The following is a 23,062-nucleotide window of genomic DNA, read 5'->3' as shown; positions in this document are numbered from 1 at the left end:
TTTTCCTAAATGCAATATATTACACTAGCAGTATCTTTCATTCAATATACCAGCTTACAAAAAAAATTTTTTTGTAATGTTTCATAAGAAAGACAAGCTGAAATCAAGCTGATGTAAAAAAAAACTTACTTGTTCAAATGTTTTCTAGCTGCAGGGAGGCCAGACATTTCTTCATTTAGTACATATTTTTTAGTTCCCATGCAGTAGTTCTCTATATATTCTGCCCAATGTAACTGCCGTACATCAATATTAAAGGTCTACAGAAACAAACAAAAAAAACCCCTATTGGTTAATTTCTTGAATAATTTTTTCATAACTAGTCAAAAATTCACATTTAAAAAAAAATTTTTAAAGACTTATTTATTTTAGAGAGAGGCATATAGAGAGGGACAGAGAGAGCGAGCGAGTGAGAGAACCCAAGTGGATTCCCCGCTGATTACAGAGCCCTGACACAAGGCTTGATCTCAGGATGCATGAGATCCATGATCTGGGCTGAAATCAGTGGTCAGAAGCATAATCAACTGAGCCATTCAGGTGTCCCAAATTCATACTTTTTCAAAAGCTAATTGACCATGACAAGATTACAAAATGTTTATATTAACTTTTAAAATCTTACTGCTATTCACAAAGAAATTCTTATCCCTATTTTATATCTTTCACTAAACACAGAAACATTTCAGAAGATAATCTAAAAACTCATGTCAGCATTTAAAGAGAAGTATATGAAGTGTAAGAAGAAAGAAACCTGTACCATTAAAAAAAAAAAGGTAAAATTCCATTGTCCAAATAATCTGTTTTACTCACCACTTTACACATGTATTAATACATTTATTTCCAGTTTCTTTTATCTACAGTAACTCTTCTTTAACACCCTGCATACCACTCAGACTACTTTTCCTATAGAACAGTGATGACATCAAGAGAAAGAATATATTGTGAAAACTGTCTTAGGAGTTTAGGTAACATCCATTTAATAAAAAGAATGAACAAATCTAGAAAAGAAAACTTTACAAAAATGCTACTTCATGACCGAATAAGAGGGCTGTGTACTACTCAGTGCTTCTCCATACAGAATCAGATTACTTTTTTTGGATTAATAAACAAGATTATTCAGTATTTACCATCACTTATCTGAAAATATCAAGTTGTAGACCAAAAAAAAGCTACCATAAATAAACTATTAAAGTAACATTGCACTAAAATGGAGACTTGACTTCAGATATTATGAGAAGTCATTACATATGTGTAATTGGATCCCCACAGGAAAAGTGAAAAAGAGTGGAACAGAAGTACTATCCGAGAAGACAACAGTCGGAAATTTCCCCAACACAACGATACATAAGCCAAAGACTCAAAACACACACACACCGCATACACACATGTATCTGAGCACATGAGAGCAACTGTTGAAAATCAAAGATGAAAATTTCAAAGACAGCAGAAAAAGATGTTATGGATTATCTCCAAAGACACAAGTATTAAACCTGACAGTGACTTCTCAAAAGAAGCAATGGAAGGCAAAAGCCTGAGAGGATGTCTTCCAGAGCTCGAAGAAAACTGTTACCATACAATTCTATACCAGTATAAATATCTTTGACAAATAAAGATGTTTCCAGAAGAATAAAAACTGAGACCATGTGACATCAGCAGATGACTCACATCAGAGAAAGTACACTAAAGGGTATTCTTTATGCAGAATGCATATGATTCCAGATTGAAGTCTATAGATAGAAGAAGAAATGAAGAGCAATGATGCTGATAAATCTATGAGAATACTTACTGCACAGACTGCAGTAAGAATAATGATTGTGAGACCTATAACGCACATGCAGAATTAAAATACGTATTGGTCTCTGCACTATCCATAAAAGGGCAGTAGTACCAGTATCATATTAGTCCTTGATAAAGTAAGGAAGGCTGCTGTAAACTCTAGAGTAATCCACCAATACAACTAATATACTTCTATGTAACTGATACAGATGGGAAAATAGAAAACTGTAAAAAATAACCTCAAAGAAAGAAAAAAGAAAGAACTTAAAATAAGACAAATAGAAAGCACTAAGAGTTAGATTTAAATCAAATATTATCAGAAATTACATTATGGATTAAGTTTTCCAAGTAAGGGTCCAAAATTGTCAGACTGAAAATAAAGCTCTATTCTGCTTATAAGAGAAATATCTAAAAGATAAAGATACAGAAAAGTTGAAAATACAAGGTGAGAGAAAGATATACCTTTGTACCAACAATGTATGAGAGCTCCCACTGGCCAGAGACTTTCCAGCAGTATTGCTGGCAAGGCCTGCATTTTTGCAAACTGTAAATATCTCAGTCTAGTTTCAATTTACATTTCCATTTTTATGAGTGAGGATGAGTATATTTTTGAATGGTTAAGAATCATTTGCATTTATTTGCTGTGAACTGTTCATCTCTAGCCCATGTTCAGCAGGATTATTGATAACTTTTGCCATTCCTACACAAAACTTTTTATGTAATATGAAGTGCATATTAACATTACGTTAAGATACCACGATACACCCACCAAAGTGGCTAAAATTAAAAACTAAGATGAAAAGGCCAACTGTTCAGAGGATATATATTAACAGGAACTCTCATAAATTGCCACTTAAAATGTAAATTGGTACAACTACTTTGGAAAACTGTTTAGCATTATCAGCTACATTGAGCATACAAATAAGCTTTGACTTAGCTACTATTCTATTTCTAGAATATATCCTGTAACAAATATATGCACATGGTTCAAATTATTATTCCTAATAGCCACAAACAAAGAAAAAATACTGTATGGTAACATTTGCCCAAAGCCAACAATGCTTATAACTACCATTTAGTGTTAGAATTCAAGATAGTTGTTACTTTTGGGAGAAAGTGATTACAAGGGGCCACGAGGGGATCTTCTGGGGATAATAATGTTCTATTTCTTCACCTGGGTGCTCACTTTCTGAAAATCCACTGGGCAGCATGTGTTGTGCACTAAGATGGGGGGAGGGAAGATGGGAAGGGAGAAAATAAGGATCAGGAGAAGCCACAAATCTTCTCACCTGAGATTATCTGCAGGACCCTGATACCTTACACCTTCTGCTTTGAAGGCTGTAAGCCAGGAGGAAGACTGGCTTATAAAGCCTATGGCCCAATAAGTTAAGGAGTCTTATAGAACACTTCTGCAAAAAGATAAAAATCCCAAAGCTGTAGCCTCAGAGCAAAGGCAGGGAAAAAAAGTAAACCCACCACACACAGATGTGGACAGAAAAACTGCACTCTTGATGCCTTTGTCATGCACAACCAGTACAATGAGACTAAATCTTCATTATCTAATATGGTAGCCACCACAAGCCACACACATCTCTGGGAACTTAAAAGTGGTCTGAACTGAGATGTGCCGGAGAGTGTAAAATGCACACTGGGTTTCAAAGGCTCAATATAAAAAAAATTGAAAGTATAATATCCTTTAAATAGTTCTTTAAATTTTAAGTAATTTTTAAGTTTTTGTTTAAATTACATGATACAGGCACCTGGGTGGCTCAGTGGGTTAACCAGCTGCCTTCGGTTCAGGTCATGATCTCAGGGTCCTGGGATCAAGTCCCACATCGGGCTCTCTGCTCAGCGAGGAAGCCTGTTTCCCCTTCTCTCTGCCTGCCTCTCTGCCTACTTGCGATGTCTCTCTGTCAAATAAATAAATAAAATCTAAAAAATAAATAAATAGATTGCATATATTTTGGATATATTAAATAAAACATTAACATTTTTAAGGAAAGAAGTAGAATGAGAAAGGAAGTTGCAACTGGGAAGGTAAAAAACAAAATCTCCTTTGAGAAACTGCAATCATGAACCAGCCTACTGAAGGCCCATATTCACCTGAGTTGTGCTAAAAACTTCATCAGATATTTCAAAGGGGTCCGGACCCGTTAATGTCACCTGGCTAGTTAACACGAACAGTCCCTAGGCTTCTGGCAGAATCAAGGGCAAATCCTTTTTGGTAAACTGCAATTTCAACACAGGCTCCAAAAAATTCCCACAGAAATCCTCAAAGAATGTGAATTTATAGTCAAACAGTAAGAAACAAGAAACAAGGTGCCATAAGTGAGACCTAGCTTAAAGGGCAGATGAAGTGGCTAATGCTAAGCTGCACAGCTTTTAGGAGTGTGGATTATCAGAAATAGAATTTAAATCAATTATATCTTCGATGTGTCAAAAAAATTCTAAAGATTATTTAAGAAATGTAAGATTTGAAAGATACACCAAACCCCTAAAAATGAAATTACCTGAAATCAAAAATTCAGTGGGATGGCTCAGGCACAGCTAAAGGACTGCCAGAGAACTTTAATTAGACTTTGTTAGGTATGCATGTTAAAAAATCTAAGGTAACCTCAAAAAAACACACACATGAAGAGTTTAAGTCTCAAACTAACAGAGGACAAAACAAGGAGTGGTAAGAAATGTAAGAATATATGAGTAAACAATTTTGGAGATGACTTTATTTCCTTGAAATTTGAAAAAAACAAAGTGAAGGAAAAATGCATAAAGTCCAAATTTCTATAAATTTGACTAAAGGGCAAAAAAGAATCAACATTTCAATCATACTTTGGAAGCACCTCTGCCACTCGCGAATACTTACACTAAAAATTTTACGATCAAGCAATTTTATTTTACCGCCACCAAATACAACTGAAGCTTTAATGAGACACTATAAATAGGTCAAATGTCTTTCTTGTTGCATACTGATTGTGGAAAATATCCAATTATTTCTCAGGTTGCTAATGGTTCTCCAATTAGTATACTACATATTTTCTAATATGGAACAGAAAATACTTGCCTTTTTATCTTCAGGGTTTAGTTGATTCATCAACATATTGACATTGTCAGTATTCCAAACCCAAGAATTACTTGTGAAATATTCAAGAAACACCATAGCTTTATGAAGACGAGTTATTGTTTTCATCATCCTGCATTGTAAGAAAAATGGGCAGATTCATAATTTGCATAGATTAGAAAAATCTCACTACCACCCAGGGTACCAGTTTCTATACTGATATAGAAACAGTAAAATTATAATACGTAATTCAGTAAGCATACCAAACTACCAGAGAGTAAGAATATTTCTGTATCTTTAAAGAACATTTTATAAATCCAATATGGAAAAAAATTTTTAGCAGCAGCAAATGAATTTAATGCTGCCTAAGGAAAGTTTTGTTGATATATAAAATTAATTTTCAAAGGAAATACAATACTTTGAGGCCAAATTTTCTACTATAATCCTAAGCAAATAAATGGATTCAATTGGTATTCCCTTGCTCTTTGTTTTTCAGTCACATTTTAGTTCAGCTACAATTACTAAGATTTCCTGTGAATTCATAACATATGGTGTTACATTATATGCTCAACTCTTTAGCATCATGGAGGCAAAGTATACAGAAATATTTGCCATTTAATCAACTCTCTCCACATAATCTTTTAAAGTAATTTTCTCTTTAACACAGAAAGGTACCACTCTTGGTTGTCTGAATGTGCTGTGAAATCAATGACTCCCGCTTGAAACTTTCTGAGATAGATATTCAAGATATTCAATTAACTCCCCAGACCCCATCATCCATCCTCATAGAAATAAGAAAGTTTGGTATTTGTTATTTGTTCTTTTTTAAAAAGGACAAGGGGCCTTAATTTTTAAATCTATCATTTTATAATGTCATGGCTCACTGTAAGTCATTGATATCATAACACTAACCAGAGTAGTAATATCTATATATAAAAATTACCTATGATAAGTAGGAAAAGGGAAGAAAGAACTTTCTGAAACAAAACACACACCCAAAATTCCTGGCCTCTGATAAACAGAAAAATAATTTGTGGAAAAATAGTTTAAAAGAATTCTATTTATGTATTTCCACAATAAGGATTAGCATTTACACAGTTTAGAAAGTACCCAATCAGGGGTTTTAGAAATGAGGAAAATGGGAGAAAATTAGAACATCAGAAATGGGGAAAAGTCAAAGCAGTAATATTAGCTCAACAATTCTGAGGACACAATCAATACGTTTAGAAAGAAATCCTGAATCCAGAATACTACAAGAAAATGAGGCAACATGGACTATGCAAAGAAAAACTGTGGTTCATGCAAGAAAATAATCTCAAAATAAAACTTCTGTCAAACATGAGAAGAATTATGGAGCACTGAAGCTGTATTTGGACAGGAATAGTTCAGACACATAGAAAGCACATGGGGGCGGGGGGAACCAAGACATGCTCCTTTTAGAAAAGAGATTAGACCATTTTCTTCCTATTACAAAAACAAAAAAGATATAACAGGTCTGTAATTAAATCAACATCTTCTATACAACCAGTATAGTACACTTGAATTACAACATACATGTATTCGCTTAACATCATTTTCCAACATACATCTTAACAAGTTCCTCTTCCTAATTTCTTTTTCACTGACAATTCTCATCTATCTTCAGAATCTTATCTTCAGATTCACTCAAGTAACAGAATTACCCTGCAACCAATCACTGATTCAGGCATTCAAAAATATAAAAAATTGGGAGGGGAAAAAGGAAATCTGAAAAGCCACATCCAGGTGACCTTCACAGAATATTTATCAAGCTATAAAAGTATCAGATTGAATATTACGGAGATTTAAAAAACTTTAAATTTTGCATAATCACTCTTTCGTTCAAATGCCCTATGAGCAGATCCCCTCTGAGACCACATGACTATGTATGTTCTGAGTATGTATTTATTCTTTATTATGGGAACCTGCAAAAAAATCATCACAATCCTTTAGAGTAGGGCAAGATCTGGCCCAGGATTCTCAACCTCAACACTACAGACATTCTGAGCCAAATACTTCTTTGTGGTGGCAGGGCTATCTTATACTTGTAAGATGTTCAGCACCCCGGCTCTATCTATTAGATGCTAGCAGCATAACCTTCCCCAGTTGTAGTAACTAAAAACATCCCCGAATACTTTCAAATGTTCCTTGATGGAGGCCAAAACTGTCCTCCACTAACAACCAGAAAGATAAAAAATATCAGATTCAGAGAAGTTAAGCTAGAATGAGGCTAAATAACTGGACTATGGAACCATTTTTCTAATGTCATTTTTAAGAGTGATGAACTATCTACTGCACTCCAAGAGTAAGAGTCAATAATTTACACTGCCTCCACTTGTAATAATAGCATACATCCTAGTGCCCAGTGACTGTTACCCAGGATTCCTTATGACACATGTTTGAGTGGCACTTTTTATCATTATGTCAAGAAACAGAGGAAGTTGGATTTTTATCTAGCTGACACACAGAATGTAAATGTATAAAGTGGACACCACGAATGACACAATTAACATTACTTTAATGTAGAAGGAGGCATTATATTAAGGCCCCAATATAAGATATAAAGCCCAGTACCTTGTTCAGTAAATATCTGAACAAATTAAAGAATATAAATGATAAGACTTTGTAATTAACATTAATAAAACTGCCTAAATAAAAAACCTTTCTGGCTCTTGTTGCCTACACTTGCAAAACCACTCCTAAAAAGCCTCAACTATAATTGCGCCAGATTCAGTTGACCTAATGGTGGCTTCAAGCAGGTGCCAGAAAGGTCCTGGTTGGGGGAAAGAGTAAGTGTATTTTCCATGGGGGAGGAGTAAGAACTGTTGTGGCCAGAAGGCTGACTAAAGCCAATTGCACTTTCCAAAATGGCTTCAACAATATCTTTCAACTAACTTGCTCAAGTTTTACATGATCTTGAACATTCTCTACATTCCCTTTCCTTGAATTTTGGAGGACTTGTGTGACTTGCATGTGACTCAAAGAATGAGGTGGCAGTAGTGCTGCATGGTTTCTATGGATAGGTCAGAAGATGCACACAGCTTCCACTTGCCTGCTCTAAGACCTCTCCTTGAAGCCTTCAGTCACTGGGTAAGCAGTTCATTTCCCCTAAGGCTACCACTAGGCCTTGAAAAGAGACTATAGGAGGAGATCCTGACACTTCATGAAGAGATAGCGACACAAGGTGTTTCCACTGCATGCCCCCCTTTCAACTCCATCACAACAAAGACCCCAAGCCCCACTTTTCAACTCCATCACAACAAAGACCCCAAGCCAAAACCACCTAGCTGATTCCCTCCTGAAGTTCTGATCCTGAGAGAAACAATAAACTGAAAAAAAAAATAATAAAGTAATTTCCGCTTTTCTAAGAGCCACTAAGTTGGAGATAATTTGTTATATAGTAACACCTACTATAAATTATTCAATAAACTTTGGCTATTTGTTCATTAAGTTTATTAAGCCCTCCTTTCTATATAAGGCTTTGTGATACTGTTTATTATCTTTTCCTTTTTTGACCTAGTTTTGACTTTTCAGCTCTAATATGTAACAACCTTATTAGTATCAGGAGAGCATGTAATGCCATCACTCACAAATTTACATTTGCTTTTTAGCATGGAAGATGCTGCCCATCATAAATACTCCATTTTGCAGATCACTCCAAAAAACTTGAAACTAATTTTGATAGACTTTGGATCTTTTTTCCATTAAGTATTTCTTTACCTAAACTAAAGTTGTTCAATTTGACACCTCTCACGTGTTTCAGTATTTAACACATTGGGTTAGGAACATAATGGACAACTGAATCCACAGAAAATCCCTGTAAGAAACTCAGATCCTGATACACTATAACTGGCAGATACCTCACTTTTATTTTTTGAACAGTTGATGGAAGTTCTGGAATCAGCATCTTCTTTATACATTAATACTCAAATCCTGAACTCTCCAATCAAAGGTTCCACTGTAATGCCAATGTAGTTAAAAAAAATAAATATATTTATGGTACATTGCACTATAATTCTGGTAAAGACAGTAGGAGGACTTTAAGTTTGTGGCGTTTCAAGAAGAAAGAAAAAAGAATGAAAGGCTATATAACAACCATAAGAAAATGGAAAGCTTCCCATTTGTTAACTTTTGTTTTAAACTATGACATTCTCAATCTGGAAAATTAGTCAAAAATGTAATTACTGTATTATAAGCTGAATGGGCAGCTGAGATATTTCAGACCATTAATTTTCTAGAAGCATTCTATGTTTTTCCACATATAACTGCACAATCCACTCATAGCAAACATTTTACCCTCAATCCCCTATAGACTCACCTCTAAGTTTTTAAGGTAGGGGAGAGGGGCTCAATTTCAGCTTATAATAACAATGACAACCTTGATGCTGGACATTTCCTCTAATATGGGATTTTGGAGGATCAACTCCCCAATAAGAATGAGATCCACAATTAGCCTCCCCAAATATCCTCAATTTCTAAGAAATGTCCTAGCATCCTGATTGTGATTGTGATTAATTGGGTTAGTAATTCTAAAGGTAAAGCTCATGCTAGCGGACTTCTTTGTCTCTCCAGCAAGCTTCCACCACCTTACCAATACATAGGTGTATTTACTGCTATTCTTCTTACCACGGTTTCTGACCTGTCAACCTGAGTGCAAGATCGAGCAATAATGCAGGTACTGTATGTCTGACACCCTTCCAATAATGAAGCAATAAGTTGTTGGAATACAACTTAATATTGGGGCGCCTGAACACTTGGTTTAAAGGATTCATCTTGAAGAAATGATTTAGATAATATCCTGTAGGAAAAATAAGCGTCAGAGCATTTTGAATGTTATTTGTTATTCAGAAAATATACCTAAAGTCAGACCTAGAATTCAGCACACGACAATAATTTATCATCCGAACTTCAAAATAAATCAGAGTAAGTGACAACACTACCTTTGCTTTTCTGACAAAGTCTTAATTTCAAGAGTCTTCTCATTCACAAAAGGCCATTAAGCCTTATCATAAGCATAAACAAATACAGAGTTAATGAATATGCATTTTAGTGTAAGCATGGGTTGTTTAACAGTCAGAGGAACAGATAAGACAGAGCTAGTCACCATTACCTTGGGCTTCTTCCAGTCATCCTGAGGTAGATATCATACAGGAATGCTGGGGCCTTATGGCTTACAGCAATCCAGTAATGATATAAAAGGTGATTGGAGGTTAGATTTACATTGGGCCGTCTGAAGGCCTGTTCGAGAGGATTCCTCTTGAAAGTGGAAATTACATGGTATTCTGAGGAAGAAAAGTTGTGTAACAGCTTTGATAATAACCATGTAATGAAGTTTTGAAAAAAAAATCATGTTTTTACAAAGCAAAATATTTTACCAAAGATGTCAGAGTTCGCTCAATTAAAAAACAAACTTTTCTACTCTCGATAGTAGCTAAGAGAATATGGGTATTAGACTGCTGAACTCGAGTGGTTTTAGAACTGTCACTATGAATTTTAATTAGATAAATGAATTTTTGCTACAATTCACTCTTAAAAATCCTTTTAATGTTTTACCGATGTCATTTTACAATGTCACTTTCTATAATTCACCTCTCACGATAGCTTCTTTCTTTCTGTTCCTCTTTCCAGATTCTTATTACTGTATACTTACTTAAAAAAGAAAAGGAAAATCATCATCCTTTGCTTATAAATAATTAAGCTGCACAATGCTCAAATTAACATACATCAACAAGCTTAAAACAACCCAAAATTAATTTCTGCTGTAATTTATTTAGATAATACAATATCAACAAAATCAAACCTATTAGCTATGTTAATACTTCAATGAAAACATATATTGAGAAATTCACTTAAAAATAATGCTCAACTTGATTTTTACTAAACTTTACAACACAATGGGAGATTACAAAAACCTAACTCATTTCAGTGTTTCAAAATCCTTAGAAAAATACTATTTAAATAACTATCAAAAAATTTAAATCACCCTAGATTGGATGGTTTTCTTATAAGGGCCAATCTTTAAACTGAAATAAAAATGGCACAGAAAAACCCCAGGACAAATGACATATTTACTTTAAAATCAAAACTGTTCTGTAAGGGCAACAAAAATTGTCCAATGAGAGGTAAAATAAGACCCTTACTAAATCAATGGCATCAATATCTCTTACTTTAAAGTTTGAAAACATAAACAACTTAAAAATTATTCAATTTCAGTAGGCTTTATGTTCTATTAAGCCTACTTTAGAACAAGCAATATAGCACACACACATATTCCTGCTAATTTGTGAATTTCAATAAATTAGTAAATGTAATAGAGAATACTCTGGCAAATCATATCCTACTTGCTGACTCCTTAATTTAATACTCTTGGGGTAGTTGGCTAGGTAGGAAGCTAGGAGCTAGTTGGCTCCTGTGATAAAACAACTCTTAGAGCTGGAAGTCATACTGCCTATGGATAGACAACATCAGGACTCAAAGTACCCACGAGGGACAGAAAAAACCACTGTTTCCTTGCCAGGGGCATTTGTCTGTGAGGGATGCTGCAGATGGCAGCAAGAAAACAGTAACAGTCAGAAAAGGGTGGGCCAAGGAGGGAATATACTGCAGGATATTTTTTAATTTATGGAACACTACTAAGGACCACAAAGCAGTATAGGTATAGATACTCTAACATGGCAATTAAAATAAAAATAAATTGGTAACTCAGTGGCTTTTTAATGCTTTGTGGGTATATTCTAACATAAAAACTCAGCGAATATTTTAAATATTTACTCTAACATTCAAAAACACAGGTAAAATCATACCAACTTCACCCCAGTGGAAAGGATTAGTGCTGCCTGTTGTGCAATTATACACCATGATGTTTCTTGGTCTGCAAAGACAAAGATCAAAGCAATGAAACATAAAAAGAGGCCAAACTTACCCAATCTGAATCTTATACAATATTCAAATAGGAAGAAATAAGGATAATGGGTATCTTTTCTACACTGATTATTTCAAAAAGCATCCTTAGACTATTTACAACCACTCTTCCCCCCACCAAAAAAATTATTATAAAATAATTCAGTATTTTTCTCTTCTCATATTTTTCTTCCTTATAATAGCAGCAGTATCTGTTTTTAAATGTAAGGAAAACAAAAATGACAAACAACCTCAGCTCTTCCTATCTCCTTCTCATTCCCAGAGGTTTTAGTTTAAAACTTACGGACTGAGTTCCCTTTTACCAGAAACAATATACTCGTATGATCATATCCCTCCTTTTTTAGGATATAAAATTCTGATTTAAAAAATAAGGGCAGTTTATGGACTAGAGAAAAAAATGTTGAAAAGCTTAAAATTTAAGAGTTACCTGTAAATGATACTACTCCCTTTTAAAAAGAGACCTGAGTTACTTAAATTTGCTCTAGTGGGGCAAATGGGTGGCTCAGTCAGCTACGTGTCTACCTTCAGCTCAGGTCATGATCCCAGGGTCCTGGGATCAAGCCCCATATCAGGCTCCCTGCTCAATGGGGGGGTCTCCTCCCACCCCCCCTGGCCCCTCCTCCCTGCTTATGGGCTCTCTGTCTCTCAAACAAACAAACAAATAAATAAACTTTAAAGTTGCTCTAGTATGCCATGTTTGATATATGTAAGCCATTCTCTGAGAATTTCAGGTTTTTATATGACTATACCAAGTTTTACTTTGGATTGTAAAAGCCCTGGGGGGTTAGCAGGGTTTTGGGTTTTTCTCATTCTTAATCCCAAATGAACTTGTCTATCCTAAAGATAGTATATGGAAATTAATGTTAATTCTTAATGACAACTGATGGGACTACTTGCTATAATACTCCCTATGATTAAATCAATTCTTGCAACTGATAATACCTGGAAGTGATAATACCTGTACCTATCGATATGGAAATTATCAGTACTGAGGGACTAATAACATTAGCCATTAACTCCGTTTTCGCTTCACAGTTACTATGTATTTAACAAGCGACATTGTCACCTCATATACCTATTAACTCCGGAATACCAGGCTGCCGCAAGACTCGTGTTGACAACTACATCTACAGGAACAAGATCTGCAAGGGCATTGTTGGAGGCACGCATTGTTCGAAGAATTCCTTTCCCTGCCTTTGTTGAAATTAAAAACAACACCTTAAGATTTATAAGCCAGAGAGCATACATACATACATACACACACACACACACACACACACACACGCACGCACACAGAAAACAGAAAAATATGCAGAATGTTAAGTAAGTCATAAGTTTTACTTACCGCAATAAAGAGACCACTTGGTCCATTAAAGTTATCAATCCATCCCTAATACAAAAATTAAAAATAGGGGGAGCTTAGAAATACTATAGAGATTTATTATTTGAAATATATAACCCCATGTATATACTTAGTTGTCTTCTAAAAACTAAAAAAGACAGCATTCAGATCAGAGTATTTCTCTCCTTCTATAACAGAAGCAGTGTTCTCCTGATACTGAAAATGGTGAAATTAAGTCATTTTCAAAGGGTTATCTACTCTTCCATTAACTCATTACAAAGAGAATTCAATAAAAAGGAGTTTATATCTGTCAAATATTTTAGCTAAATTACACCTACTCGACTTTGATTTTGTTCTATTTACTGAAGCAGCATCCTGAGATTAGGCGAAAATGGGAAATCCTCCTCAAAATTACTGAATAAAACAGAGGAAAAGACAACACTGTCAAAACAACAAAAAAGATGCTCTTACTTACTATCATTACAGAGACCTAGGTGTTTTGTACATCAATTTATCTCTTAGTTTATATCTATTTTCTCTTATTCCAGGGATTCACCAATACCATTAATAGCCTGCTTTTCTATAGCAAATTATCATAGAAATCTCTTGTGCTTTTCTAAGCTTATGATCTTTACAGGGAAGGCTTGGAAGGCTTGCCTCTTTTTGGTACCCAAAAACAAACAAAATAAAGTCAGTTCCTGAATAATCTTATCTCTATTTCTTTCATCTCCACAAGGGAAACTATGGTGCAAAAAAAAAAAAAAAAAAAAAACCCAAGTAAATAATTTTAAAAACAAATGCTGATGTGTCAGAGTCCAATATCTTGCCAGTTAAAAAGAGAAAACATAAAATGCAAGGTCTACTTTGACTCCAGACAACATGGCAGCCTTTCATTTAATTATCAGTTAAGATTTTTTAAATGTTTATCTGTATTTCTATATACACAGCATCATATTACAAAAAAGTACCAATAAGTGTCTCTTTCTATGAATGAGAACAATTTAGCCATAGTAAGCCAGGTACAGTAAATAACACCTGCTCAAACAACTGCTCTTTTTAAACAACAAACAACAAACTCTTTTTATACAAAGATAAGACTTAAAATTCTCAATTCCATTATTCACAAAGATTTCTCACAACTTACTGGAAAAGGTTCTTTCCAACTGGCACCAACAATCGATGGCCTTACAATCGCCACATTTAGCTTTGCTCCTTCTTGCTGTACAACATATTCTGCCAATGCTTTTGTGTATATGTATGTATTAGGTCTGTCTCCTATCAACTTTGGTGTGATATCATTTACTAGGCCATCATCCATCCACCTGGTTAGCAAAGAAATTGCATGCAAAAATATTTTCAGATGTTTTACTATAAAATCAGAACCACTTAACTTTGCATATACAACATATCTGTTGCTGACTCAAATGATTTGACAACTTTTACTTAAAAAAAAAAAAAAGGGAATTGAATCTTACTTTCATTAAACATCAACTACAAGTTCACAGCTGTTATATGTAATTTCTATATCCCAAAAGCTCTGAAAGCCAACAGAGTTCTTTCATAAATAATACGGTGGTGGTAATAACTGATCTGAACTGATTTATGGCCTTTTAAAAAGTACCACTTAGGGTAAATATTCATATACTTCATATGCTTTTGATCAGGGGTGCTATCCCGGATCTAGTACAGAGTACATAGATTACATTTCCTTACTGACGTCCAGAGAAATTCCAAAATATATCTGGCCGCAAAGGTTTCAGATTAGGAATTACAGATCCACCATACAACCACCAAAACAGCACCATATGTTAATTTCTTGCAATGAACACACATTTATAATTAATATAAAAGGTCTAAGGATCTAAGTAGTTTATGTAAAGCCCTTAAAACTGTTACGTTCTCACCAGCAAGACTAACAAATACTAAGGTAAATGATAAAATGCACTGAACCATGCTATAAAAATTCAATTAGCAACCTACTATGAAGTCACAAAATTCCTCTAATTCTCGTAGTGTCTCTGAAGAAAAGCTCTACTCTGATCATCTGTAAAAGGAGGGTGATATGCTAGGTGAAATCCATGATCTTTCCAATTCTACATTTCCAATTCCACTACGTTATGTACCTATTTTCAGATATTCTTCTTGTCTATAATGTTATATACAGAGTTGTACATTCAGTATAATGTCACACTCTAAAACTACCCATACTAACTGACGAGGAAGCATAAAACAGATTATCAAGATAAGTTTTCTTCTGTGTGTAGAAGTACTTTTTGTGTGTGGAAGAAAAAGAATCTAGGGAAACTGAAGGGAGGTTGCTACTCAACTTAGGAAAAATTCCACAGTGGAGATGAGTCTTAAAAAATGGAACAGTTGCTGCACTAGAACAATAGCAGAAAGTATGAACTGGCTAAACCAAGGAGAGATGTTAGCCAGGAAGCCTCATCACTGGGAGTGAGTTTACAGAGCCAATCTATGAGCTGCCCTAAAATGATCTATTAGCTAGATTTCTTTGTGCGCAAAGAAAAGAAATACAGAATTACAAGTGCTTTCTCAGCAACTTAGATGTTTAGATATACCAACCACTAAAAAGAGAAAAAGTAAAAAGATTCTTTAGTTTCTGCATTCAACTTTTCCCTGAGATAGTAAACGCTTCTGACTACTGACCTGCGGGGACAAGGAGGTAAGTATTTGGGACCATCTGAGAAATGGAGTCAGAAAACAGAAACAGGGAACTGTAAGAATGTCTTGGTAAACTCCTATTCTTACTTATTTTCTTATAACCTGTCTTCTTCCTCAGACTGATCAGCAGGAAAGCCTTAAAGAAAAAAACTTATATGTGCTTATTCTAGGAAAAAACTTGGGAAAACAATGAACACTCTCTAGCATCCTTAGGAAAAAAATAATTTGAGAAAGCAGGGACAGTAGACAGAGCTGAAAGTAGATAGAATCTCTAAGAAGAAAGGAAACCTAAGGGAAACAGAGAAGAACAAAGGAGGACAAAGTCCACAGGGCTGTTATTGGAGTTGATTAATGAGTATGTTCAGATATGATGGACCAAGAATTTTCCATAACTCTAGTCCACTAAAGAAGAAAAGACCCTTCTTTTTGTTTTTGCTCTGATCCTATTTGTTTGGTTCACCTGATGAGAAAGTGCAGCCTCGAGTAAATGAAATCTTGACCCTGCTGACTTCACTTATGCCATATCTATCAAATATTCACAAGTATTTCTCAAATAATTGCTGATATGATCCTAATCCTTAGAAAGATAATAAACAACAACACTAGGAGTGTCATTTAAAGGAATGGGACTGGACCATCTAATAATTTAAGGCCTCTACACAGATACTCTCCACTTAGGGGAAAAAAGAATAATTTTTTAATCAATTAGAACCTTGCCATTGAACAGCCAAGTCATTAGTCTCCATGGGTATCAGGCACTTCTTATAGTTGCTAGAGGCCCTAATATCATGGATGGGTTGTTCAGAGACCTTCCTCCAACCTTCACACCTGGTCAAATGTGAAAGATCCACCCTGACTTCAGTAACAGTCATTCAGAAATAAATCTGGTCTACGGCCATACCACCCTGAACGCGCCCGATCTCGTCAGAAATAAATCTGCACAGTAAGAACATAGTAGATATGTAATAATTGGTTGAATAAAGAAGAGATAAATGTAAAGATACGCATAGGTATAGAGAGAGAGAGAGAAACTGAAATAGACCAAGAAATACACACAAATAGATAAACATGGGTCCAAGGTTTGGGGATCAAATCAAATGTGTATCAATTTAAAACAAACATACTCTAAAGAATCAATCAGCTTCTTGGGATCCACAGGAGGCGGGTAGACTACTTCATCAATATGCTTTCGATTGCAGTAGGCATATGCTGTTGATACATGCATGAATACTTCCAGATTCTTCATTTGTTGTGCAAGGAGAATAAGCTGGCGTGTAGCAATCACATTTAACTGAACAGCATCTCTATAAAAGAAAAAGTGACAATGAAAAATTAGGAAGCTTTCCCAGTGAAAACTTAGAAAGTCATTTATTTCACCTGCTAAAATATTTTTATTTTCAGTAGACAGAGATTTTTTTTGTTTCTTTACAACTGATCCCTTAGGTCTGGTCTTGTATCTTATTTCACTATAAAGTACATCTATTCTATCAGTTGAGGTTAAAAAGAAAGATATTCCGATTTTATAAAAGAAGCCTCACACTAGGATTTTTTAAAAAATTAAAATTTTTAAATTACCCAGAAATAAACACAAGTAACTTCAGTCTTTGGATTTTATACATACATTTTGAAGTCCTGTTACACTTCTCTTGCACCTTGGTTTTTAAAAACACACTGTTTCATGATATGGAATTACAAATAAGTAATCAGGATGGTGAAGTAATTTTAAAATGCTAAGGCAGAGTCACTAATAAAGGTAAAACAGTCAAAGAAAACTCAGAAACATTAAGTCATATTAACATATAATCAAGTAATAATATGTCTATTTCCCTGTGTAGCAATTAATCCAAATACTTTTTAAAGACCAGCTTACAATTTCAAAGGTGTATTATAATAAAATGGGTATATTTTGTCACAAGAGGCACATGCAAGACACAAAAATGATCTATATAGTATTCTCTCATTGAAATTTATCCAAAGTAAATAATTTCACAAATGCAAAAATATATATGCAGAAAAATAATGAAGCCTCATCCAGTAATAGCAAAAGCCTAGAGAACATAAATGTTTACTATGAATGAAATGAATAAACTTTAACAAAGCAGGTATTTTATCATAACGAAAGAATAGTCATTTAAAATAATTATATGGTAAGTATGAAAACATGGTAAATCTGCATGAATATTTTAAAAATACATATATTGTGAAGTAAAGCAGGATTAAGAACAAGACTCTGGAATAAGACCTGGGTTCAAATTCTGACTTGGGCTCCTCATGAGCTAGCACTCAGGGACCTTATATAGTTAGTCAAGCACTCAGGCCTCAATTTCCTCACCTGTAAATGGGAACAGTCTACCTACTAGGATTTGTATAAAATTAAATGAAATAAATAGCTTGCAAATATTTAGCATTACTCATTCCTAAACAGGCACTAAAACAGGCATTCAGTAAATATAACTAATGGTAATGAGCTGGTGGGTAGTTTTTACTTGTTATTTGAACGAAAAAAAGGTTGCTATACTCAACCCCAATAATACTGTAATAAAACTGGCCACGTAATACATTGTTGGTGACCACATTGATATAACTGATTCAAAAGAGATTAACACAAAGTACCGGGAAGTACAGAAATAATTACTAATCTAGTTAACCTACTGAAATTAACTCAAAGGAAAAACTTGTTCTAACTGTAATTTTTCAAAGAAAGAAATGAAAATTTCCTAAATTTGCTATACCTAGTGAATATTATACACATATTATGATGTATCAACATAGTGGAATACCATCACATCACAAAAATTTTAACTATGACAAGAATTAGAAATGTGGAAATTGTTTCCCTAAGTAAAATCAGAAGCTCTTTCTTTACATTTTATGTAAAACAATGTATGTTCAAAGACAGACCACGAGGGAATGTTTTTAAAATTATAATAGTTTTTAGGAACTTCCCCAAGTTCTTACATTTTCAGTATTTAAGAAGAAAAAATCCAACTATTCTTTTAAAAGGCCAGGATATGTCACTGATAGAATCTGGTCCACTTGACTATAAAGCAGTCCTTTGATATCTATTCACATTTGGAAAACAATGGGGATGGGGAGGGTACTGTTGTGAGAAGAACTATACAGAAAATATTCTGTTACAGGTTCCTGAGGACAGGACAACAAGTTCTGGGTCACCAAGAACAAGAAATAATTTAAGAGAGAAAAAGTCCTGTGCATTATTTTTTCCTTTAATTTAATAGTATCCGAGGGTTCATGAAAACATACTGGAAGGTATTTTTTTTTTTTTAATGAAGTAATTGGTTTGAGGTCTTAGATCACAAATGTATCTTTTTGCTTCTTTATCTTAACTAAGGGGGGGAAACCTGCTCAAATGGAAATTCAGCAAAAAAGACATGTCACAGAGAGGATACAGTCCACTAGACTGTAAGGCAATATGCTATTTTCTTTTGCATTTGTAAAACAATGAAGCAAGGGAGAGTAATGTTTTGGGAGCAGTACACAAAGGATTCTGTTACAGGTTCCTGAGGACAGTGACAGAATTTCTGGGTCACTGAAAATAAGGAATAATTTCAGAGAGAACATTCCTGTACCTTGTCTGCTACCCCTGTACCTGAGAGCACAAACCTGAAAGCACATTACATACCTACATAAGTAACTCTCAGTATCTCTGCAAGGCTAATAATCTCACTCTGTTTTACCACCATTCAATTTCTACTCCAACGAACTTTAGGCTGAGACCCTGACATGTTAGATCAGAAAGCCAAAAAATAATAATATTCCCATCGTTTGATTATATGGAGCCATAAATCATCTCAAATAACATTAGCTTTTGGAGGAGGGGCAAAATGAACACATCTTTGTTAATTATGGTCCGTCATTAATGTAGACATAGAAGTCACTTCAAAAATAAATAAATAAATAAGAAAGAACTCTATTTGAACTGCCAGTAAATCTTCATCTGCCTTGTGCAGATATATATCCTGGATGGTTCAAAATCTGTGTTGGTAATACTTGTAAGACTTTAAACCAGAGATCTCAGCTTGGCATGACGAACACCTGAGAGCTTATTAAAAATGTAGATTGCTGGACCTCACCCTCAGACACTTTGTAATATCTGAATTGAAGCCTGGAAAACTATATATATTACGTATATATTTATTTATATAGTTTTATATATTAAATTATATATATGAACATATATATTCATATTTAAGATTTTATTTTTTTTTATGTAACCTCTACCCTCAGTATGCAGCTCAAACTCATGACCCCAAGATCAAGAATCAGATGCTCTACCGATTGAGCCAGCCAGGTGCCCCTGAAAAATCATATTTTAAATAAGTTCCCCAAACCATTTTGATATCTCTTTCCCCTTCCCCACTTCAAAGAAAATACTTCCTAGATGAGATCTCATCAGTATTGCTAAAATTTTTTTTTTTAATTCCATGAAGACATAGATACAGACATCTAGGGACCAATTAATCAATCTTATGGTAGGGGACCCAGACATCTATAATTTAAAATCATACTCAGGAGTCTCATTACAGATAAAGATTCCTGGGTATTATCCCAAACCAGAGATTCTGAATTTTGCAAATAGAGTCTAAAATTCTGCATTTTTAACACACTTTCCAGAAATCCCTAAGATTCATATAATGCATTCTGAAGTGGGATAGTTGGTGCCCTTTAGACTTAATAGCTTCTTAATTCCTTTCTCATCATCCATCTTTACTTCCAGGCCTTTCAAAATACCTACTCCCATATGCATATGTTCATATTCGCATGTTCTCACATTTAAATTGCTGCATCTCTGAAATCTCATACTAAGAATTTCCCCCAGACCATACCATCTGCCCTTCCATTTCTCCCTGTAAGCCTGTTTTCTGTCCTCATCATGGTCTCTAGTTTCTTGACACTCCTTTATTCTCAACTCCACTGTCCTACCTTTACTTTCTTTATTACCTTAGAAACCCCAGACCCCAGAATCAACTAAGAAGTTCCCTTCATTATTCTCAATATCACTCTCTCATCTTTTGTCAGTATTTCTTTACAATTCCTAATCGACCCACTTTTTCCCACCTCAAGACTTATAAACCATCAGATCTGAAAATCAATGAGCTCTACCACCTCTCAATTCTCACAGAAATTAATGTATGCTCTTCAGTGACCCCTTACTTTCTATTCTACTTTACAATTATTTAAGCAAATCTATCTCCCTTTTTAGACTATAAGGACTTTGCGAAAAGAATCTGTGTACAATTTTTCTTGGCTTCTTCCAAAATATTGGGTTATAATGTTGGGAGTAAAATCTGGATTATTTTTTGCCTTGGCAATAAAGTCTCTGTGCCATTTTTTATTTGTGGCGCTAAAGTTAAAAATGACTATGAAGAGTGTTTTTTAAGCAGTTATTATACACCAACCTACACTATTTTAAAATGTCTGGCCCAAATCTAATGTTGCAATATCAATGCTTATACATTAATATACATTAAAACTGCTTCACAGAAAACAGTAATTTCTATGTAATGACTAAGATTAAGTCAGTAAATATAGATGCCTTAACAAGGCAATAAATTTTATTATTCCTCTATATATCCTCCTTGCACTATGAGATCTATAGTAAAGATGAAAGAATAATGAAAAGATTACCCTTTCCTCAATGGTAGACTTGCTTACTCTAAGGGGAAAAAAGAGAAAAGATTCCCTGAAAGGACTGTACTTTGGTCGTTCTCCGTAAAGGTTCCTTTGAGGAGTTTCACCCTAATGTTCTGTTTGCAAATCAACTTCCCCCTTTAAGCTAATCGGGACTATACCACAATTATCCAGTAGATATATACCTTTTTTTCTTTAAAACAGTTTCATAAGGCTGTGTGAATTTTCTTTTGGTTATGAAAAACAATGAAAGCTAGAACTATGGAGGGAAATATGTTAGATTATGATTTAATACTAAAAACCTACCTGTTATCATACTGTCCAAGGACAGTAAGTGGTAAGTATCAAAAATGTATATAAATACACATATATGTACACATACCTTTTGTGAAAGTGAAATATTACTATAGCTCTACTGAGATTCTTTTGTGAATCATGAATACATAATGGCTGTATTAAAACAACTAGAAAGTAAATAAATAATTATCACCAGATAATAAACGATAAACTCAAAGTTAGAGCTAAGGTATATAATTCCAAAACTTATGTCCTATCCAGGACACAGTGCTGTATCAACTTCTTCAAGTATAAAATGGACTTGCCCACAATATTACAGTGGTAACCTTAGCATGGCATAAAATAATGAATGAAAAAATTTACCCTGAAAACTATAAAGTACTATTAAAGAAATGTAAGTGACTATCACAGTGCCCTCACCTGGGACATAGGCAAAACTTACTGTAATGCTTTGGTGCTGAACTGTCACATTATAAAATGTCAATTAAGATTTATACTTCTACATTAAAGACTTTACAGGAAATAATCTAAAAACTCTCTCTTTTTTTATTTTTAAGATTTTATTTATTTATTTGACAGGCAGAGATCACAAGTAGGCAAAGAGGCAGGCAGAGAGAGAGCGAGAAGAAGCAGGCTCCCTGCGGAGCAGACAGACCGATGCAGGGTGGTGGGGCTCGATCCCAGGACTCTCGGATCGTGAAATGATCCGAAGGCAGAGGTTTTAATCCACTGAGCCACCAAAGCGCCCCTAAAAACTCTTTATAAACAAAATTTAATTTAAAAACATTTTAAGAAGGGCTTCAAGTAATTTTAAATCCTTAAAAAGTCTGTCCTATTTTAACTAGCATAAGTCTATACAATTAGATAAACATTAAAAAACAGTATTTTTGAACATATCATCAAAAAGAATCCTCTAAATTAAGAACCATTATTTAAAATGCAGATCTGTGAGATTTTTTAAAAACCGTCAACATGTACAATGTTATTTTTTCTTGAAACAGGCATCCTGACAGAAGTCCAAATTATTTTTCTTTTTTTAAATTATTTTTCTAATTAAACTTCTGTCCACTGTTGCCTATCCCTAATAATGCTACCAAGTTTAAAAAAAAAAGAAGGTATGACTTAAATTTATAAGCCATTTTACCTTACTCTGCAAAACCTGAGTTCTTTTTTTCTAATTTTCAGATAGATATGCGCAGAATAAAAAAATAAAGCCACTGAGAGATAGGCTTCTGAAACAAAGAGGAAATAAACACTATTTAGGAAACAAACACTATTTAGCTGTTAAGACCAACATACCTACTAAAGGAAAATTTCTTTCT

The 23,062-nt window shown here is 34.3% G+C and overlaps 1 protein-coding gene and 1 pseudogene across 4 annotated transcripts in view; both read right to left on the bottom strand.

The window, feature by feature from the left end:
* Window positions 1-23,062, bottom strand: part of LOC309840766 (small integral membrane protein 14 pseudogene) — a 433,613-nt pseudogene that overhangs the window by 346,743 nt on the left and 63,808 nt on the right. The gene's annotated exons all lie outside the window — the stretch shown is intronic.
* Window positions 1-23,062, bottom strand: part of FAR1 (fatty acyl-CoA reductase 1) — a 64,699-nt gene that overhangs the window by 5,183 nt on the left and 36,454 nt on the right. For 2 of the 3 annotated variants that reach the window (XM_082683178.1, XM_082683180.1), the window contains 8 exons: window positions 16,916-17,095; window positions 14,254-14,431; window positions 13,113-13,157; window positions 12,843-12,961; window positions 11,650-11,717; window positions 9,957-10,128; window positions 4,832-4,961; window positions 130-257 (listed from right to left, as the gene is read on the bottom strand). In XM_082683178.1, the coding sequence (XP_082539304.1) occupies window positions 130-257; window positions 4,832-4,961; window positions 9,957-10,128; window positions 11,650-11,717; window positions 12,843-12,961; window positions 13,113-13,157; window positions 14,254-14,431; window positions 16,916-17,095 (1,020 nt within the window). Of the gene's footprint in view, window positions 1-129; window positions 258-4,831; window positions 4,962-9,472; window positions 9,645-9,956; window positions 10,129-11,649; window positions 11,718-12,842; window positions 12,962-13,112; window positions 13,158-14,253; window positions 14,432-16,915; window positions 17,096-23,062 lie in introns of all 3 variants that reach the window. The other variant, XM_082683179.1, reaches the window with a different exon arrangement.

The sequence above is a fragment of the Mustela nivalis genome (genome assembly GCF_964662115.1).
Source record: "Mustela nivalis genome assembly, chromosome: 9".
Classification (NCBI taxonomy): Eukaryota; Metazoa; Chordata; class Mammalia; order Carnivora; family Mustelidae; genus Mustela; species Mustela nivalis.
The sequence above is the reverse complement of the archived record's forward strand: the minus strand, read 5'-3'. Positions and strand labels throughout refer to the sequence as shown.